At 44.4% G+C, this 21,967-nt stretch overlaps 2 protein-coding genes across 6 annotated transcripts in view; one reads left to right on the plus strand and one right to left on the minus strand.

The window, feature by feature from the left end:
- FIRRM (FIGNL1 interacting regulator of recombination and mitosis) overlaps positions 1 to 6,739 on the plus strand; it is a 35,310-nt gene extending 28,571 nt beyond the window's left edge. Inside the window, exon 24 of the mRNA XM_077928293.1 lies at positions 983 to 6,739. Coding sequence (XP_077784419.1) covers positions 983 to 1,168 — 186 coding nt within the window. The 3' untranslated portion in view covers positions 1,169 to 6,739. The remainder of the gene's footprint in view (positions 1 to 982) is intronic.
- Positions 1,154 to 21,956, minus strand: SCYL3 (SCY1 like pseudokinase 3). Of its 5 annotated transcripts, none has more exons than XM_028732454.2 (14): positions 21,798 to 21,956; positions 18,711 to 18,997; positions 17,539 to 17,724; positions 16,179 to 16,292; positions 13,251 to 13,307; positions 12,306 to 12,408; positions 10,840 to 10,951; positions 7,888 to 7,965; positions 6,597 to 6,736; positions 5,676 to 5,863; positions 4,857 to 5,028; positions 3,327 to 3,485; positions 2,291 to 2,994; positions 1,154 to 1,965 (listed from the first exon to the last, which is right to left on the minus strand). In XM_028732454.2, the coding sequence occupies exons 2-14, from the start codon at positions 18,873 to 18,875 to the stop codon at positions 1,909 to 1,911; spliced, it is 2,235 nt and encodes a 744-aa protein (XP_028588287.2). In that variant the 5' UTR covers positions 18,876 to 18,997; positions 21,798 to 21,956; the 3' UTR covers positions 1,154 to 1,908. The 5 variants fall into 5 exon arrangements, with proteins under 5 accessions (XP_028588287.2, XP_028588291.2, XP_028588290.2 ...); XM_028732458.2 differs by having other exon boundaries at positions 17,539 to 17,663; positions 18,879 to 18,997; positions 21,798 to 21,955; XM_028732457.2 differs by having other exon boundaries at positions 18,879 to 18,997; positions 21,798 to 21,955.
- Between the last annotated feature and the right edge of the window lie 11 nt (positions 21,957 to 21,967).

Genomic DNA, 21,967 nt, shown 5'->3' on the forward strand with positions numbered 1-21,967 from the left:
AGCTGCCTAACCATACCAGGTCTACTCTGACATAAGTGCCACTGAGTTCAGTGTGGCTTGGATTGCAGGCTTTAAAGGGCCATGTTAGGCAGAGCCTTTTTTAGGCAGGGCAAGAGGTTTTAAGACCCATTCTTTTGACTATTGAACTTCAATCATATTGTAATTGAGTTTGTAAGTGATGGGGCCACAGCTGCTTCTATAGTCTTGCTGGTACACACAGGTCTTGCTCTACAGATGCTTGTTATACAAAACTTCACTTATCTGAATAGGAGGAATTAGTGCCCAAGCCATGCTGTATATGCCACAGATTCAGATAGTCAAACAGCTGGGTCTGTGTCTGGTACAGTAAACAAATAAGCAGGCTTAAACAAGCCTTACTTGTTGCATTTTGCTGATCTGCAATACCGTTTTGCCGGAAACCATGATGAGAGCGAGGGGGAGAGACTGGACAAATAAGAGAGCATTTGTTTCCTTGTTTGCCTTTTGCAATGTTTCAGAGGGTTTTCCTGTCATTTTGGGGTCAAAACTCCATGCTTGAGAACGCATTAGAAATTTTCCCATAGTAATCGTTGACACGTTGTGCAAAAGCTTGTTTAATTACTGATTTCCAGGAATGCATTATATTCAGTAAACACAACCTGCATGTATATAATAGTCCATGCTGGGGCTTTTTGTTTGTTGGAATGACAAGTAACTAGTAGTCTGAGAGCTGCTTTTAAAAATAAACACTGTCATGAGAAGTGACCCCTCTTGGTATTGCAACCTTTTTCTTGGTAGTTTGCAATTACAGGCCAAGAAGATAGTGCCCAACAGTCTCCATACAATTTGAAAGTGGATCATTTTGATTTTTGACTAAGCAGCACTACTTAGCATGCTTAATGGCTAGGAATCAAAATATTGAAAATCAGATTCCATCTTGTGTGTCGAGCAGTGGCTGGGTTCAGAAGTGTCGGATTATAAAACTACTGTTTTCCATTTATAGCCCTCCCCGAAAAGAACTTGCTACTCAGCCAGTGAAGAGCAATATAAGTCAGCAATCGACGCTGCCGGAAGGACACTGGAGGTTTTGAAAGCGCTACTACAAAAGGGCCCACCCCCTATTTGGTTCGCAAAGAAACTGGAAACTTTACAGATGACACTGAACAGTTTGAAGAACAGCATAAGTTGATAGATTTAATGCAACCTTTTGAGTGACTTCAGTACCTCAGACTGCAGTCCCACTAGAGATTCACAGCTCAAAGCCAAAGAAACAAAGTGCAGCCCAGTGGTAATTTTAGAGTAAGCATGTTGTATAGTTGGTTTGTAAAGTTTACAGGGTCCTATTGGTTCGAAGAGTGAAGATACTGAGCGAAGCTTAAGTAAGTGATTGAACACAGAATTAAAATACATTTTTTCTATACCATTTCCTTCAACTTCAGCCTGCCTCCTTTGCTTACCAAGAGCATTACAAACATGTAATGGAAACTAAACTGTGAGAACGAAGATTTTTGCTGTGATGCTATTCTCCCCTAATTTAAGTTCACAGCGTCTCACACTGTACAAAAACATAGCTTTGTAAAAGACAGCCTAGAATTTCTTGCACCTCTACCTGTTGAATCAGTTCTCATAAGAAATAGATTACACAAACATTTAACCAGTGAATTGTCCATTTATTTTTCCTAGTTTTCCATAAACGGTAACGGTTGGTGGAAAAAAATCAGACCACACAGCCCATCCCTCTTTCCAAGCGCACAGGGCTGGATGCATGAGTTGTCATGTGGCCTAAATGCTGCAGGTGAAAAAGGCAAGCACCTGAACGGACTCTGAAGATACCTTTGAGGCCTTGGTGCCTGTGGAGGGGCAAGACTTGTCCAGGGCATTGCAGAAGCAGCTCTCTAACTCAAAACATAGCTCAGGGTCTTTTATCTGTCACCAGTTGGCATCATCTTCCCAGTTCAGCTCATCTTGTTCCCAGCCAACATCCACCTAGAATAAAGATAAAATGCATTAATTATACCAACAAGCTCTGTAATAAACAACTGTTGCACAGCTAAGCTGCTGAGAGCAATTACTTTTTATTGGCTATCAGTGCTGATACACTTTACGTAGAAAAGCAGTACAAAAGGGATGCTGAAGGCAGAGACTCCATCCCTCTAAAGTTCTGGTGGCTCACAAACCTCACAACTCCTGTTTTCTAGCATTACTTTGAGAAAGACCATGGGCTGTATCCTAAACCAGCTATAATATTTTATTTTTTTAAACTGATACAGCATGTTGAACAAACAGAGGTATCCAAGTTCCAAATTCTCACCTCTGTAATTTCAGCTGCTGCAAACTTAGAAGAGAACTGTGCATCGCATTCGCTGCCGGAGACTGTGTTCAAGTTGTTCTGAATGACAGGATGGGGCCCCAGCTCTGGCAGAATCAGTAGTGCTGACGGAGGTTTGATGTCCGGGACCATGTCAGCAAACCAGTCCAGCTCTGTGTCATGCAACTCTTTCCTCTTCACCTGGATCATATACTCCTCCCCTAAACCACATTCCAACTTGGGAGGCTTCTCTAAAAGCGCCGCTTTGGGCAAACCGATTTCGTCTTGCTGGTGGTCCCTGTGGCCATAGCTGCCACTATTCATGCTGGGTCCCGGAGATGGATTACATTTGAGAGTTCTGAATTCTTTTCTGAGCTCAAACATTGTTGGAGGCAGCTGCAGCTCTGCGACGTCATTTAACCCTACAGCAGTGAGGCTGTTTCCTGAGGAGAGTTTAAAGTTAGGGCTATCAGCTGCACCGTCCCAAGATTTGTCGTCTACATCGTGACCAGCAAGACAGGGACTGCTGTTCACACAAAACTCTTTCCTTTGGCTCTCTACACTTTTGTCAGCCTCTGGCTTTTCGCCCTCGCTCCAGTCTGGCCATTCCTCTCCTATCTTCTCAACTGCATGCTGATAATTTCCACCATTCCTCAATATAGTTAGTCCACCAGGAACACTGCTTAAGTGCAGAGAGTCTTGTTCTCCTGTGAAAGACACAGAGCATATGTCTGTTTTGAGGAGGGATGCATTATAAAAATTTAAACACACCAACATACATGACTGCTTGCACTGAAGAGGCATAAAAGGTAAGAACAGTCCACCAGATCAGAACATATTAACCTAGCCTGACATCTCTTGTGGCTATCAACCTAACCAGTTAAAAATAGTAAGTTCAATGATATGAAAGGTCTGCCGTCTAAAGTGGCTAAGAGCTATAAATGCTAGATTTTTTCCCATAGAGCAGAAGGCACTGCAGAATCTTCAGAGCCTTTTTAGAAGCAAGGACTGGCAATGAAAAAGAAAAAGCCAGGATTACCTTCCCTTAAGGCGACATTGGACTCTTGCCTTGGCACATGGTTCCTGCTGCTGAAGGGAAGATTCCCAGAACTGGGGCACTTGAGAAACATGGAGTTATTCTTCTGCAGGGGCTGATAAATCAGCCTTCTCTCGCAACTTACTATATGATTAGGAGAGTCTACAAGGATACACAAACCAAAAAAATATGGAAAAAACATCTATCAACAATATTTGCTTTTCAAAACTTCCACTTACTCAGACGCAAAGGTATCATTCTAAGCAGTTTAAAGTATGGCTAAATTTACTGTAGATTCCGGCGTATAAGGCGACTTTTGAACCCCAGAAAATTTTCTCCAAAGTCGGGGGTCGCCTTATACGCCGGGTATGGTTGTGGCAGGTGGTGGCGGCTGTGCAGGATGCAGCCAGGCAGTGGCCGCAGGCTGGAGGGAGTTAACCCAGGTGGCGACAGCTGCACAGGAGGCAGCCAGGCAGCAGCTTGAGAGAACTACCGGCAGCAACTCTTCCCACCCATCCCATTCGAAGCCCTTGCTCGCTCGCTCGTCCACCCTGCCACCATGGGGACCGCCGGATAGCAGGCAACTATCCCGAAGCAGCAGCAACTGTGGCAGCCTCCCCTTCCTGCGGCGAGGTGGTGCGCGGCTTCGGCTGGGGCTCCAAAGAGCTAGGGATCCCCACAACTGCCAGAACCACCAGCCGGTAAGCACAGCCCGCTGCTTTGCTGGATAGCCAATCGGGGCTCACTCGCCTCGGGCTGCTGCTAGTTGGCTGCAGGCGAGGGTAGTCTTATACGGCGAGTATATCCCAAACTCTACATTTTAACAGGAAAAGTTGGGGGTCATCTAATACGCCCAGTTGCCTAATACACCGGACGGAATCTACGGTATTTTGAATTCTGGCATCCTTTAATGAAGCCAACCCATCCGAATACATATAGTATTTGCACCTAACTGGAATTTATTTTTGTCAGTTGCACTTTTTAGCATACCAAGCACATTTGATCACTCTCCAACCAAGAGAGATTCTACCCATACATACATAAATTTTAAATAAAGGTTCCATTTAAAATAGACCGATTCAGGAGCTTTGGGGGGGGGGGGATGAGAGGACGACCAGCTGCTCAGCATGTACACAAAATATGAACAGCTGAGCCTATTACAATTAGCGCATAGTATTTTTTATTAGGCTTGTTCCATCGATGGGAGCAATGGCCTCTACTAACCACCAGTCACCCAGTGCACTTTTGACTCACATGCCACAAGTAAATTTTCTGTTTAGAACTAGTTGCCTAAACATCCCAACCCTGAGGAGAAAATCACTGGGTTCAGCACCTATTCCCAGCTGAGAGCTAACCGTCAGCCCTGGTGCTTTCCTAATTAGAGCATCAATGCCGTGTCTTTCAGAAAATAGTTCACTAATTATAATCTGTTGCTCCAGTTACAATCTCTGCTCTGGTTTGAGGAGAAGAGCAGGCCTATGTGCATCTCAACTGGTTTGTAGGAGAGCTTGAAACCTGCTGTTATTTACTTACCTTCTGGGGAAAGGTCTGTGGTTTTCGTGAAGCTTGGAGCTGAGCTTTTGAAGATCTTTGTCCTGTCGCCTCCCACAACAACTTCTGGTCCGAGCAGTGAAACCAGCACCCCTAAGCTTTGCAGCGTTGCAGCCACCAGAGAGTCGCTGGTATCTCGCAGCCCCAGTAAAACCTAGAATAAGGACAGGCTATCAAGCACAAGCCCATTCAACTGGGGAACCGTTTGCTGCAGGTTCTTAATCCTCTCTTGACAGCCCAACCAAGTCCCTGTGACACGCCTCATTCCTCTAGCCAACTTCCTTCTGAAACCAACGTGGGTAAGTGAGCAAGCCCCACCTCCTTTCAACACTCTGGCTTCTTCACAAAACCAGTAATAATGAGACACTAGATAGCATCTGCTTACGGTGGATTCTAACCCTGAACACAGAAATAAAGGTTTGGAGAAGAAGGTTCAGTGTGAGTCAACATGCCAGTAAGCAGGATTTGTCGTCTAAACAGGACATAGGGCTATGATTGCACAGCACAGGCTACGACAGGGATGGGAAATCTGTGATTCGAATCCAGTTCCCAGGGATGGAGGCCCCCGTTTCCTGGCCCTGCTTTGGGAGAAGGGCACATGTGTTTCTGCGGTTACACACAGGGACACAGTAGCAAAGCTGAAGAAGGGGGGAGATGGGACATGTGGATATAATTTATAGATATGGGCAATAACTTGACTTGTTCCAGTGCCGGACAGGCTTTATTTTGTCGGGAACCCCACCGCAGAAACAAGTGCTTTCTTGAGACGTTAGTCCCAGGTTCCTGCCTTGTCATATTCACCTGTGGCAATATAACATTTTTCAGCTCTTTCTGAGTGAACAGCTCTGCGTAGGCATCTAGGTGAGACAGCAATACCATCCGAACATGCTCTTCATGCACCTCAAACAGTTTCAGCAGCACGGGGCTGACGTGCGCCTGGAACACGGCCGGAGACAGCAGGCCATTGATTTGGCTCTCGCCCACTTTATCTAAAGCAAAAAGGGTTGGAAGGGTCAACAGGGTGTCTGCTGAACTTGGCGATTTGAAACCGCCAACACGGACAGGAAAATGTCTCTAACTACCACAAAGCCTTCCATCTTACAGTAATGCATGGCAGCTTTTCTCTAGCGATGCTGCAGCTGGGAGCAGAAGCTTAGCGCTTCCATCAGCCAGAGAAGTGGCAGCTGCAGGGAATGTTTCTTCTCTGCTCCCAAACTCCCAGTTGGCCTGGGATTGTAAAACGGAAGGAAAGCATGCGCAGGTCTCATACATTGCCCAGGGCACTAAGGGCTGCTGGGTTGTGTGGCTCTGCAAGAGTTACAGCAAGCCACCTTGAGAATTGTGGTCTAAAATTGGTACACAAATAAATGAAGAAGCAGCGGCAAGTCCAATGCATTGACCTATTGACTCTTCTCGTGGTTGTAGGTGGGCAGGCACTATAGGAAAAGCAGCCTGGAGCCTTACGGGAAAAGGAATGGCATCAGTGGGTGAGAAGCAGAGTACCTTTCTTCTGCCTGGTACGTTTAGGCCAGAGGACAAGCTAATCTCTACAAGGGAGTTAGTGCATCAAGCAAGAAGGAGAGGCAGCAACAGGAAAGAATAGCCGTATTGTGGGCAGGTATATAATGGTACAGCTGTCCCCTTCAGCACAGCTTGAAATTCTCCATCCTCTCATACTTCTAATGCGTTGCACTTAATCTGAAGAGATAATGAAAATTTCACCTTTTCTTGGACCAAGGAGATGGGGAAGGAAACTCTTGACAGCTACTGGCTCAGCAAACACCAGCGGATTGAGCAACAAAGGTACCAACCGCAAAGCGATCAACTTTTCTGACAAGCCAGCCACTCTGTCCAGCAGGAATCTGTGTTGAGAGAGAAATTGCTCAGCCTTCGCCATTATTGCCTCGCAATGCAATTGCTGCACCAATTTCCTCCCTCTCCTTTCTCGCTCGCCCATTTACAACCCAAACACCGGGAGTGTTTATCAGTCGTATAAATGCCCAGTGACTTGGGAGCCCAGGGCTATGGCAATAGAGCAGTGGACACAATCCTTTCAGGAATGGCAAATCTATTTCTGGTATTTCCAGATCCAGTAAAGATTTATTCATTTGAAGAGATAATTTTCATTTTTTGTTACACTGAAGCTTGTATCAGTGTTATTTGGTCACATGTATAGCTGCTAGATGTTCTGATATATCTGCGTTCTTGAAGACTGCTTAAGTCTCACCCATGCTGGCCCCGAGTGATTTCTCCAGAAGGAATGGAGCCCTTGAAAGCAAAAGATTTCTATGCCCTTGCTGTGTATGCCTATACATTAGAGTACTGGCGTACTTGAAGTGAGGAACATCAAGTGTGTCTCTAAACATCTACAGAGTGCAATTGTTTCAGTCCTACATATCGTAGCTCAGTACTACACAATTATTTGCATGATCAGACCACCATTCAGTCCAGCAGCGCTTAACCAGCTAACTTCCCCAACCCTTTGGTTATTTTTACTTTAAAAATGTAGTATCTTTTTTTTTTTTTTTTTGCAACAAAATGGTGCTTATTGTTTATGTTGAAAATATGGAATGGGCATGGGGAGAGAGAAATGTTCACTGCATGCTTCACAACTGAACTAATACCAAACTGTCTAAAGTGGGAGCTCTGTTGCCACTAAGTTACGGAACTAAAATGAACTAGTTGAGACCGTGATTCTCATTTGCACCCTCATATACATGAGAACTAGTAATGAGACAGGACGTCACTTGCAGTCATTGCAAAAGGAAGATATTTTTCTGCAACGTGCTACTGTTCTGACAGACACAAAACAATGTTTTTCAAGAATGTTACCACAGCTTTTTTGGAGTTAAAAGGACCCCTTTTCAATCTGTGCATTAAAACCAAATCACACAGTTGATGCCCACAGTTACCAGAGAAAATACTAATAAAAATACTACAGGGAAGAAGACTTTTTATAAATAGTGGCAAGCTAACCTAAGTAATCAATTAGCTACTGACATTTTTCACTTACTTGAAAAATTCAGTTTTCTCCTCTTCCGTTTTCAGTGTTAGACTGTTCAGAAAGCTCACAACTTCCAGAAAATCATTTCTGATAATGAAAAAAAAGTCACTATGCATCAAGAATTGAGAAGCAGAAGCACTGGGAATTTGGTATCCACAAAGGAACAGAAACGCTTAAGTAAAGTAGAGATAGTGAAAGAAGGGTAAGATTTTTTTCCTCTCACTTCATGCTGCTGGAAATCAAGGGGTCATCTAATGAAACTGAATACTGGTAGAATCAAGAAAGACAAAAGTACCGTATTTTTTGCTCTATAAGACTTTTTCCCTCCTAAAAAGTAAGGGGAAATGTATGTGTGTCTTATGGAGCGAATGCAGGCTACGCAGCTATCCCAGAAGCCAGAACAGCAAGAGGGATTGCTGCTTTCGCTGCGCAGCGATCCCTCTTGGTGTTCTGGCTTCTGGGATTCAGAAGATTTTTTTTCTTGTTTTCCTTCTCCAAAAACTAGGTGCGTCTTGTGGTCTGGTGCGTCTTATAGAGCGAAAAATACGGTACTTCTTCACATGGTGGTATGAGATCACTGGCACCAGGTATAGGGGGTGCTAGAGACTCCAGCCCCCTCAATATTTAGAATCAGGAGGTCCAGCCCCACCCCCCCCAATCTTGAGGGGGGCAACATCCCCGTCACCACTAGGCGCCCCAGCCCACACCCAGAAGCTGAAAGGGAGATGGGATGAGCAAGGGCGAGCGGCGGAGCCCAGCACTGTGCTCCTCCTCCCTGCAGCATGTCCCACTGGGGCGGATGTGTCATGTGATGCACCCTCCCCACCAATGTGACTGGTGAATTGGCGCCTTCGTATGGGATTCACTTCCCCCACCATCCCCAGCGGCTTTAAAGGGGGGCGAGACATTCATGGAGGAGCAGCTTATTACTGCAATGTGGGGCTACCTTTGAAGGTGACCCGGAAACTACAACTAATCCAGAATGCGGCAGCTAGACTGGTGCCTGGGAGCGGCCACCGAGACCACATAACACCGGTCTTGAAAGACCTACACTGGCTCCCAGTATGTTTCCGAGCACAATTCAAAGTGTTGGTGCTGGTCCAGTATACCTGAAGGAGCGTCTCCACCCCCATCATTCTGCCCAGACACTGAGGTCCAGCGCCGAGGGCCTTCTGGTGGTTCCCTCACTGCAAGAAGCCAAGTCACAGGGAACCAGGCAGAGGGCCTTCTTGGTAGTGGCACCCACCCTGTGGAACGCCCTCCCACCAGATGTCAAAGAGAACAACAACTATCAGACTTTTAGAAGACATCTAAAGGCAGCCCTGTTTAGGGAAGCTTTTAATGTTTAATAGGTTATTGTGTTTTGGTGGAAGCCGCCCAGAGTGGCTGGGGAAACCCAGCCAGATGGGCAGGGCATAAATAAATTATTATTATTATTATTATTATTATTATTATTATTATTATTATTATTATTATTATTATTATTATTATTATTGTTTTGTTATTGTTATTGTTATTATTATTATTATAGGCTACTAGTCATGATGCCTACATTGTACTCCCACTGACAGTATACCTCTGAATACACTAATTTAGAAGGGCCTATGGCTTGATCTAGCAGGGCTTTTCTTACATTCTTAGTAGTAGTACCTTGGTTGTCAAACGCCTTGGTACTCGGACATTTTGACTCCCGAACACTGCAAACCTGAAAGTGAGTGTTCCGGTTTGCAAACGTTTTTGGGAAGCCCAATGTCCAACGCAGCTTGAGTGCAGGAAGCTCCTGCAGCCAATCGGAAGCGACGCCTTGTTTTTCAAACCATTCCGGGAGTCGAATGGACTCCCGGAATGGATTAAGTTCAACAACCAAGGTACCACTGTAGAATTAAAATTTGGGGTTGTATCCAACGATGTTCTGCTCAGCACAATGGACCTATTTTAGTCATGCCCATTAACTTCAACTGGGTCTAGTGAAAGTACAACCAACAGTGGATACAACTCTTTTATCTTTAGAAGGAAATTATAGGACCTGGCCTTAGCCTACTTAAGTCTTCAGATGAATACTTCAAACTTCAGAATGTATATTGATTGACAGAGCTGAATTACGCAACAATTCTAATAAGAATATACTGTAACATTTCTCTGAATCATGACTTCTTGCAATTATGGTTGGAAAGTACTGTATTTTTCGCTCTATAGGACGCACTTCCCCCCTCCAAAAATGAAGGGGAAATGTGTGTGCGTCCTATGGAGCGAATGCAGGCTCCTTGGCTTCAGCGATAGCAACGCGAAGCCTCCGAAGCGCAGAGGGAGAGTTCCCTCCGCGCTTCGGAGGCTTCGTGTTGCTTTCGCTGGAGCCTGGAGAACGAGGGGGTCGGTGTGCTCCGCAGGCTTCGGGTTCCTTTTGCTGAAGCCGGGAGAGCAAGACTCTCCTGGCTTCAGCAGAGAGGGAGAGCTGCGCAGCGCCCCTTCAGCCAAGCGGGAGGCGAAATGGAAGGGGCTCCGTTTTTCCTGCCGCTTTGCTGATGGGGCGCTGAGCAGAGAGGGGGAGAATTTTTTTTTCTTGTTCTCCCCCTCTAAAACAAGGTGCGTCCTATGGTTGGGTGCGTCCTATAGAGCGAAAAATACGGTATATTTTGTTTATCAGAGGCCAGTATTTAGGCAATTTTGACTACTGGGTGTGAGAAATGTCAACAAATGTAACCTAGAAAATCAGGATTTCAAAGAGCGTCATTTCCTATCACACCACTAAAAATGGAGTGACTGTCCTTGTAGCATATGATGGTCACTTTAATCCCCCGCTCCTAATCCATAATGAAATTCTTTTAAGGAGTACGCTTGTTACATATCCCCAGTTGTACGGCTCCTTTCACCCACACTCAAGAAACCTCTGATGATGACCTCTGAATTTCATACTTAGGTAAGCTTTTAAGGCATCAGCACACATTCTAAGACTATGCTCACCTGAAGAATTCGTGCTGCAATAAACTGGACAGTCGAGAGCGGCCCATAAAATCTGGGTTTAGCAAAGTAGACCGTAAGGTGTGGTGAAAGCTGGATATAACGTCCTCTGAAACTGAAAGACAGTTTAGCAATCAAATCTATGTTAGAAACTCAGAGCAAAAAGACAGGCTCAAGAAATACTGGGGGCAATTAAGGTTCATTCTTCTGCACCATAAGCTTAACAGCAACACTTTCAGCAACAGGAATGACTTTTCCTGCAGATTAAGAATGCAGAAAACAAGGTTTGGCCAGAAGGCAATGCAAGCCCTAAGTACTAAGAAATATCCTTCCAAACCAACACAAGGAGAGAACACCCTTAAAAATAATATTAGCTTCTACTTTAGGACTTAGTCCTACTTGATAAATTACGGGAAAGTACTCTTAAGGGAGTCATTCCTCATGCCATTTAGCTGGTGGAGCTTCCACAGGTATGTGGCACGAATGCCTGGGAATATTTAGGGCAGATTCTCTTCCACCAAGTGGGCCAATGATATAAAATAAAATATGCCAGAATGACCTCAATGCAGATTACCATGCTATTTATCTAAACCCTTAGCTAATATATGCAGGTGGGACAATTAAGCCATTGCTATGTTTGCACTGGGACGCGGGTGGCGCTGTGGGTTAAACCACAGAGCCTAGGACTTGCTGATCAGAAGGTCGGCAGTTCGAATCCCCGCGACGGGGTGAGCTCCCGTTGCTCGGTCCCTGCTCCTGCCAACCTAGCAGTTCAAAAGCACGTCAAAGTGCAAGTAGATAAATAGGTACCGCTCCAGCGGGAAGGTAAACGGCGTTTCCGTGCGCTGCTCTGGTTCGCCAGAAGCGGCTTAGTCATACTGGCCACATGACCCGGAAGCTGTACGCTTGCTCTCTCAGCCAATAAAACGAGATGAGCACCGCAACCCCAGAGTCGGTCACGACTTGACCTAATGGTCAGGGGTTCCTTTACCTTTACATTCTGCAGGTACTCTAGAGCGCTGAGAAACCATTTTAAATAGCAAACCACTGTTAGCTACTGCACAGTGCTTGCATTTAGGACAGCTGTTGTTCAGACTCATTACAGTAGAATCTTTCATGGAGGAACCCTGTATATTAAAGTCCCTCGATACCATTCATTACAATCTTTAAGAGGCGACATGTTGTCCCTGAAATTGCAAACAAAACCATCACACCACTTAAGAAGTCATTTCCTACATGGGGTATATTTGGAACCAGGACATTTGTTCAACAACGCCACCAAATTCTGAACTATCGGGGAAATAATAGACAACTCAATTCCTCCGGAGTGAATGTTCTGCTAAGGCAACAATTTTAACTGCAAGGACGTATTTTCCATACCAAAAGCAGCTCCTTAGAAGAGTCAGTCGCAAAGGGAACTTGGGATTACTTATTTGCAATGATGCCATTTCGATTCCAAAAACTCTTACCCTCTTCATTTAAATAAGTCAGCAGGTTTTCAACCATTACACCAAATGAGTAGGCATCACGGCAATACCCTTGGCCGTCAGGAAGAAGTTGGAAGTCGTCAGACTAGAGTCATAGAAAGAGGATCACACAGCAGAAACTGGCTTAGTCCCTTTGAAAATACTTCCCACCTCTGACCCCAGACAGTTTGTACAAAATTTATTTATAGCCCTGCCTTTCCATTAAAGTGTTCAACGCAAGTTACAAAAATTAAGAACAATACCATAACAAAATACAAAAACAATGGAAAACAACAGACCACATAGTAGCAAGGAGTCTAAAAAACACAAAAGCTTAAAAGTCTAGTCACAAATTGAAAAAAACAGGATACTGACTTTTAAATACACTTTACATGTTAAAATACGACTTGAAAAGGCAAGCAGGGATTTTGTGGTGCCAAGTTTGGACTCTGGTTAAAAATGTTCACAGACAGAAAATCCAGAGACAACGTTCTTGATGGTTTCCCCACACAATTCCAAAATAGAAATTTAATAGCAACTTCATCTTAGCATCTTTTAAAGAAGGGTCAGCAAACATTTTCAGCAGGGAGCCGGTCCACTGTCCCTCAGACCTTGTGGGGGGCCGGACTATATTTTGAAAAAATAAATAAATAATGAACAAATTCCTATGCCCCACCAATAACCCAGAGATGCATTTTAAATAAAAGGACATATTCTACTCATGTAAAAACACGCTGATTCTCAAACCGTCTGCGGGCCGGATTGAGAAGGCGATTGGGCCAGATTCGGCCCCAAGGCCTTAGTTTGTCTCCCCATGTTTTAAAGTATCTTCCCCACAGATGATAACGTTAAGTTAGCTGCTTATTGGCTCCACCCATCAAATTTAAAATGGATAGTTTTCTGAGCTTATTTTTCAGATCTCCCACATAAACAATGGAGGAAACTTACCAGTTCTTCAGGTGGAATGCCAGTCTTCTCCCGTATTGACTTGATACTATGCAGGAACTATAAAGAGAGGAGAAGCCTTTGAGCCAATGAATGGTGATTCTAGCACTGTGCAACACTATTACTTATTAAATTTGCACACCACACTTCACCGGTAGATCTCAGGGGGATTGAAACATGACAAACTATGAAAAGCATATACTACAGAAGTCTTCACATGTTAGCTGTCATCCTTATAATCTTGATCAAATATTCAAGAAGCTGTGTCTTTCCTCTCTGTTTCACCCCGGAAGTAGCAGCTATCCAGAATGCCTTGCCCAACACAGTGCTTTTCAATCTGTGCTCTGTAGAAGAATGGACTCCACAACAGGATATATTAAAGTGGGAATAAAACCACTCCACAGGTTGCCTCTATTTTGTGGAGTTAGTTTCCTTTTACGGCTCCATCATAGAGGAAAATTGCTCCACACAACAGCATAGTACTGTGCCAGCCAAAAGGAACAGGAGGTGATGCTGATAAAGGTAAAGGGACCCCTAACCATTAGGTCCAGTCGTGGCCGACTCTGAGGTTGTGGCGCTCATCTCGCTTTATTGGCCGAGGGAGCCAGCATACAGCTTCCAGGTCATGTGGCCAGCATGACTAAGCCGCTTCTGGCGAACCAGAGCAGCGTACGGAAATGCCGTTTACCTTCCCGCCAGAGTGGTACCTATTTATCTACCTGCACTTTGACGTGCTTTCAAACTGCTAGGTTGGCAGGAGCAGGGACCAAGCAACGAGAGCTCACCCTGTCGCGGGGATTTGAACCGCCGACCTTCTGATCTGCTGCTGATAGGCATGTTGTAAACAAAATTTGCCCTTTTTCCCTTATGGGGTATTCCGGAGCCTGTATAGAGTCCTTACATGGGTTCCCTATTGGTAGGAGAAAATAACAGAGGCCAACCAAAGAATATTGAGAAGCAAAGCAGCTAGTAAGCCTGATCTTTATTGATCTGTTGCAACAGGGTGCTTCCCCCACACGCAGGAAAGGTGTGCCTGCCCTTATATAGACATTTTAAATTCCCTGCCCTGGAGCTCAAGACCATACATCATACCCACATCACAGAAAGGGTAACCCAAGACCACCCCCCACAAACATCATACCTACACCACAGAAAAGGTGGTCTACAACAGAAATTTGAATGTTGTGGTTTTTTCTGTCTGGCAGGTTATCTGATAATGCCTTATCTGATTGCCTTTCCTGGTAGTCTGCCCATCCCTTTAAAATGGGGATTACTAAATTCCTGCAACAAGGAAGGTTTTTTCACCTCCTCCCTCCTTGCAGAGAAACATTTGGTCAGCTTGGGAGTCAAAATGGTTTCAGGATGGTCTTCCTGTGCTGCTTCAGACATGTGGTTTATGTATTTATGTACGTGTTTGCTTGGTACATTTATGAACATTTATTATATATCTAAGACCTTAAAATTCTTATAACAGCACTTCTTATTTGAAAGATGCACCTAAGAATAGCCTGACTCACATGGCACAGTAAACCAAACTACGGCTTGCCGGGAAACTGAAAATGTGCAGGCTCCTGGAGATGAGCTCACAGCTGCTTCGCTCTTCTACAGTCCTTTATGCTCTTGTGCCGTGCTGAGCTAAACCAACATTTTCCTTATTGGGTGGACCAAACTAGGATTACTGATTAAGCTCTGCCATCAATAACCATGAGCTGCAGCCAAGAATAAACCCACAAAACCCAAGTGGCAGTAGCATTACTCTCAGGTCTGCCATGTTATTAAAAAAAGTTTGAGTTGATTTCATTTGTGATAGTTTACTTCACGTTTAGGAAATATTTTGTATACTTCTTTACTATGTTTAGGGGACGCGGGTGGCGCTGTGGGTTAAACCACAGAGCCTAGGACTTGCCGATCAGAAGGTCGTCGGTTTGAATCCCCGCGACGGGGTGAGCTCCCGTTGCTCGGTCCCTGCTCCTGCCAACCTACCATTTCAAAAGCACGTCAAAGTGCAAGTAGATAAATAGGTACCGCTCCGGCAGGAAGATAAACGGCGTTTCCGTGCATTGCTCTGGTTTGCCAGAAGCGGCTTAGTCATGCTGGTCACATGACCCAGAAGCTGTACGCCGGCTCCCTCAGCCAATAAAGCGAGATGAGCGCCACAACCCCAGAGTCAGTCACGACTGGACCTAATGGTCAGGGGTCCCTTTACCTTTTACCTTACTATGTTTATGCTCAATTTCTTCTTGTATTTTTGTCCTTGGTTTTTATGTGTAGTGTTTGTGTTGATACTAAAGCAGATGCTCTATTTAGTCGTGCTTTTACAGAATGTAGAAATTCCCTGGTATTGTTTGCATAACCCAGGCATAGGCAAACTCGGCCCTCCAGACGTTTTGAGACTACAGTTCCCATCATCCCTGACCACTGGTCCTGTTAGCTAGGGATGATGGGAGCTGTAGTCCCAAAACATCTGGAGGGCCAAGTTTGCCTATACCTGGTATAACCTAGGTTAGCCACTTGCTTTGTTCAAATATAAGCAGGATATAAATTGCCCAAATAAGTAAATAACTTGCTTGTTCATTGCAGCTAGTGAACCTTTGGCTAAAAGATAATTAGCTGCCAGTCTTGTTGAACGCCATCATTTAAGGCAGCATTAAACGCCCTCCAGGCAATGTTCTAGTCCAGCTAGTCAGGGTTGCTGGAAGATGCAGTCCAATGACATTTGTGGGGTCCATGTTTGCCACTCCTGGTTTAGGGAATCTGCAAGCTGCCTTCACCCTTTATTTCAAGGCAACAAGGCTTGCTAATGAGCCCACACGCATTTCAACCTAACAAACTTTAAATTACCCGACGCAGGGAGTTCAATAGCAAAGACCACCCAGAAACCAGGAAATGCCCTCCTTGGGCATGGCAAAGGAGTGGCCTCTGTGACTCTACCTCTGCTGTTGCTTCATTCTGGTTGCAGACAGTTTCCATGCCTCCTAGCTTCCAGTGCCCATCTTCACTCACAAATACAGAAGATAAGCAAACATTGTTGTGTGTCAGGTGTCCCTAGAATACATTTTGAAAGGAAGGGAAAACATACAATAAGACTGGGAATAATTGTAGGCATAAAACGCTCGTTAGTACTAATTGGGTGTCACGAGACTCCAGAGGAGAGCTGCCAAAACCACAGAGGAGGTTTATATGCCACCAGAGAGCTCTTGCAAGGAGAGGAGCTGTATGCCCGGCCAAATTTAACTAGCATAACTCAGTTTACTCCCAGCGCACCATATCTGGGCAAGGAGAGAAATTTATGCTGCCTCAGGGTGTGCTCCCTTCAAATCTGCAGAAGAAGCACAAAACAACTGCTGAACAAACCAGATGGGAGACATTGCAATGAATCATGTAAAACACTGGAAAAACACAAAGCCAGCCTCAGAAGGCACGTGATCTGTTGTGTATTTCAAAAGGCATTTTCCTTTATTCTAACACCTATGACCAGATGGTAATACTGCCAACTTCCCAGCAGAAATGAATTTCCTTTCACTGCAAAACCTGCAACTCCCAACTCCAGGAGCATAGGAAGATCACGATTCTTTATGCTACTAATTTCAACTAGCATCATTTTGCATGTCACACACATATAAACCTCCTCTTCTTGCTGTTCTCCCACACCAGCCAAAATGTAATGCATTATTTTAAAAATCAAATTTCTAGTTCAAATCAAAGCATACAAATAACGAGTTTATGCGAAAGTATTAGCTTAATATATTTGCAAAAAAGTGCTCAAAGGAGGTCTTGCAATAAAGAATTTGTTTTACTTTTGGAACATGCATAGTCATGGGGTCTTCCTAATATGCCGTTTCAAAACCAGACAGTCTCAATCATCAATATATTAACCTGGAAGACTGAATGAGGCCTCCGAAGAACTCATCAATCCTTCTTGCCATCTGAAAGCAGCCCGGTAGCTTTGCTATCAGTTAGCATTAAGTTAATTAATTTAGCTCTGAAACTGCTCATTTAAAAAAAAAACAAGCAAACTGAAGACACATGATTTTACATGTCCAATATCTTGCATTCAAAGTAGCACAATGACCAGTTCCTCAAGCAAAGCTCCCTCCATACATTACAATTAGTTTAGGCCATGCCAATCAATGTGGTGCTCTCCAGATGTGGTGGACTCCAATTCTCATAATACCTAACCATGGGCAGATGAGAATTGTGGTCAAACTACCTAGAGGGCCCCAATGTTTTTCTATCCTAAACATTCACCTCTATTCCTAGAAGTAGAGAGAAAACCAAACCAAAAACTCACCCTATCATGGAGGAAGACAAGAGCCTGCAAAACATCATAGATACCAGCGCATATCTCTGGAGAGGAGAGGGTCTCCAGTACTTTCTCCAGTGGCTGAACACGCTCTGTAACCAGGTGGATTCCATCTGTTTCCACAGTACAAGAAAGGAAGCGCAGGAGGCATGGGTGGCGTAAAGTTTTCAGGTGCTTCCAAAACGCAAGATAAAGCCACTCAGTATGGGGCATCACACATTATACATCACACATTCAAACAGGGAAAAGGAACAGTAGTCTACATTGCTTTTTTTGGCACAGCTTGATTTTCACATGATACGATTTGATTATTTAATTTCTACGCTGCTTAATATATTTAAAATATATCCAAGCAGTGTAGAAAAAACCCTGAAGCAGTAGTCAAATAAAATATTACAAAAATACAGTTACATATTAAAAAGTTGCATTAATACAAAGTTACTTATGTAAATCGGTATCAATTCATTTTCTTTCTGACATACCCTCCCTCTCAGCCTCCGGGTTCTCAGCCCCTGGGTTCAAACAAACTCCCCACCCACAAAAGCCTCACAATGAGAAGAACTTTTGGAAACAGCAGACATCACCATAGGCCTATCGCTCTAGATTTGCTTTTCATGGGCAGGCCCAAGGTGAGTGATGCTCAGGTTGCCTACAGCTGTGCCCCATTCTCCACACCCAATTCCAGGTGCAGCACGTTGGCTGAGTTTTCCCAGGGATCCAGAAGATGGGGAAAGGGTCTTTCTCAACTCTCAGCTCTTCCTTCATTTGCCACTTTATTTTCTTGCTCTGTATACCCTTGTTCAGTGCTGACAGCTCAATAACGTATTTCTAGTTTTCACTAGTTTCTGCTCATGTTTTGCACTGGTGAGTTTGAGCTGTGTTGGTTAGCCAAATCTGGAAGAAGCTGAGTCATATAAGCTCAAGGTGCTGTGAATTAGCTAGAATTCCTGTTAGTTTGGTTTGGCTCCTGCTCTAAGTTGGGTGAGTAGGGGAGAGGGAAAGCCTGTTGCAAAAGGAGGATATTGTACCATTCCTAACCCGAGAGTTATCACTGTCTCTGAGGTCGGTAGGTCTTTTTATACGAACCACCCCGGAAACTGCTGGTGAAGCAAGTTCTAATTTTTTAAAAAATAAATAATATGCCAAATATAATACAATACCTTGGCAGCTTTGTTAACATTGTCTTCATTTTCTCTCTTGTATACAAAGACAGAAGCAAGTTTGCCATGCTGCAGTACCGCTGGGTAAATATTGACTCCAGAGGGTAAAGTAAATGGAGGCTCTTGCAACGCATCACGCTTTAAAGCGCTGTTCTCTGAGCCCATTACCTTGTAAACTCAAGCCGTTTTGCAGCGGGGTTTTTCTAGTGTCAAAGCAACTTTAAAGAGCAGCGATTCCAGACAAATTAGTCCCAAGAGATGTTACTGTAAATTCCTCATAGCATTCTCTGCACAAAGATGAAAGACACAATAAATAATTTTAGATATTGTTTGGCTTTTCTCACACATACACACAAAAAGAGCTTAATGCTGCAATTCTAAATGAGACTTACTTTCAAGTAAACATGCATAGGATTGCCTTGAATCAGTCTTGGGACAAAGGGTTCGAATTCCAATCAGTGTGTTCAGCACAGAGATTCCAAGGTTCAAAAGACAACATCAACTTTTAACAGTTCTTTGCGTTAAAGAAACAGCCACACTATTTCTACCAGTTAATGCTAAGACATAAAGCCAGAAGTAGGAATGTACACAGGAAAGCCCCAGAATCTGCATTCTCTGGAAGCAGCAAATTAGCTGTGCCCACTGCCCAGCCCAAATTTTGTTCAGTCAAAAGCAACAAAGGCGAGAAGTCCACTTTAAACTTATCCACGAACATGACGTATTCAGGGTTTATAAATGAATCCAAATAATTTCACAGAATTATAGGATTGCAGAGTTGGAAACCTTTGCCCAACGTGGAACTCGAATCCATGAGATTAAGAGCCTCATGCTCTACGGATTGAGCTATCCACAGACACCTTGAAAAATTTAAAATTTTGAAATTGGGATCCTTTCAAAAACCTATGCCAATGAGAGAGGAAGAGGACCAGAAAAGTAAATCAATAAGAAACCGGTTTACACACTGTATTAAGAAATAAAGAACTCAGTTGTGTTCATCTGCAACAGGCTATGTAAATCACTTGTGGACTTGCCCCTTGAGTCTAATGTTGAAACCTCTAACCATCCCTATAGGATGCACAAGTTTTTCTTGTATTTTCTGGTTTTCCTCTGCAGCCTTAAGCTTGTAAAACCGAGATTTTTTTAATACTCCGGAAAAATGTGTTTGTTACACAACACCACTCCCACCTGTTTTTAGTGTGGACAAAATCAGACAGAATAGTATTACGTTAAGCCATTAATATTTTCGTGTGTGTTATTTAAGCAAAGTTTGATGAGCACCTGGAATTTAGCACCAGTAATTATGTGTTGCTTTATATCAGACCCAGATAAGAAAATCTGCCACTCATGCCGACACACTGCAAAGGTTTTACCACCATCTGCGTTTTTTTGCTTACCCTGCCCAACAAAAAAACAACCCACCTCCTTGACAGCCGTTGATTTTCCCAACTCTTTGCTTTGTAGTAGTAGTAGTAGTAGTAGTAGTAGTAGTAGTAGTAGTAATTATAATATATTTATTTATACCTCGCCCATCTGGCTGGGTTTCCCTAGCCACTCTGGGCAGCTCCCAACGGAATATTAAAAATAGAATCAAACATTAAAAACTTCCCTAAGCAGGGCTGCCTTCAGATGTCTTCTAAAAGTCAGATAGTTGTTTATTTCCTTGACATCTGATAGGAGAGCGTTTGTTCTCTGGCCAAACTGTGTCATCAGGGAAAGTCTTCAGTTAACATGCACACACACACACACCCCCAAGTCTTGCAACACTTTAAAAACCAACAGGCCTTCTGTAATAAAAGTTTAAAAGGACAAGAGCTACTTTTGTCAGATGCACTCTTAATTCCCACCACCAATAGCAACGTGGTACGCACATGATATTTGTGCATCTAGTTCAGGGTACACTATGCGTCTGACTGGGCTCCGTTCTGCAAGGGATTCTCCCATTATGAAGCTGTATGTGTTTAAGGCGTCTTGCAAGACTTTGGCGTTTTGCTTCAATGTCCAATCACAGCTCTTCCCTGGAGCAAACGAATGTGAAGCAATGTGTTTGAAGGGAAAATCTAATTTGCATTCCACCAGGCCTTAAGGAGAGCCCTGACACTGACAGGCAGCACCATCAACTGATGTGTATTATTATTATTATTATTACTAACTTTTCTTTACCTTTTTATCATTTTCATCATTATTACCTTTTCTTTACCCTTTTATCATCATCATCATTTATTGAATTTGTATACAGTCATACCTCGGGTTGAATGCGCTTCGGCTTGAGCGCATTTGAGTTGCGCTCCGCGGCAACCCAGAAGTAACAGAGTGCGTTACTTCTGGGTTTCGCTGCTTGCGCATGTGCTCAAAATGACGTCACATGCATGCGCAGAAGCGGTGAAAAGCGACATGTGCAGATGTGCCGTTGCTAGTTACGTTTGCTTCTGGATGCGAACGGGACTCCGGAATGTATCCCATTCGTGTCCAGAGGTACCACTGTACAGTGGTACTTCGGTTTTAAGTACTTAATTCGTTCCGGAGGTCCTTTCTTAACCTGAAACTGTTTTTAACCTGAAGCCCCACTTTAGCAAATGGAGCCTCCCGCTGCTGCCACGCCGCCGGAGCACGATTTCTGTACTCATCCTGAAGCAACGTTCTTAACCCGAGGTACTATTTCTGGGTTAGCAGAGTCTGTAACCTGAAGCGTATGTAACCTGAAGCGTATGTAACCTGAAGCGTATGTAACCCGAGGTACCACTTTACCGCCCTCTAGCCGGAGGTCTCACGGCGGTCCCCTGAATAAAACCAAAACCACGAAAGACATAACCAAAACAAAAACAACCACCTTGCAATTACGGGGGGGGGGGGAACCCCACCACTCTCTCTCACACACATACACACGTGCAATGTAACAAGCAACACAAGCTCCTCCAATGGACTCCGAGCTAGATTCCCACAAACAGTGATCGAAAAGGTTTATTTGGGGGGGGGGGCAATTCCCCCCCTTTTCTCCTGAGAGAGGAGCTAGAAGGAGGTGCCCCCTCGTCGGGGCCCAAGGCGGACTAGGCCCCGAGGGGCGAACCCCCCCCCTCCCGCCCCGCTCACCTGCTGCCCCGAGGGCGGGGGGCGCCCCCCGTGCCGCCCTTCCCTTCGCCGCCCTTCCCTTCTCCGCTCCCGCACCGCCGCTTCTCCCGTCAAGGCGAGTTCGGAGGCGGACTTCCGGCCCGAGGACCACCATAGAGTCTACACCACAGCAGCAGCCGCGCAGAGGCGCT

This window comes from Podarcis muralis, chromosome 5 (assembly GCF_964188315.1).
Source record: "Podarcis muralis chromosome 5, rPodMur119.hap1.1, whole genome shotgun sequence".
Taxonomy (NCBI): domain Eukaryota; kingdom Metazoa; phylum Chordata; class Lepidosauria; order Squamata; family Lacertidae; genus Podarcis; species Podarcis muralis.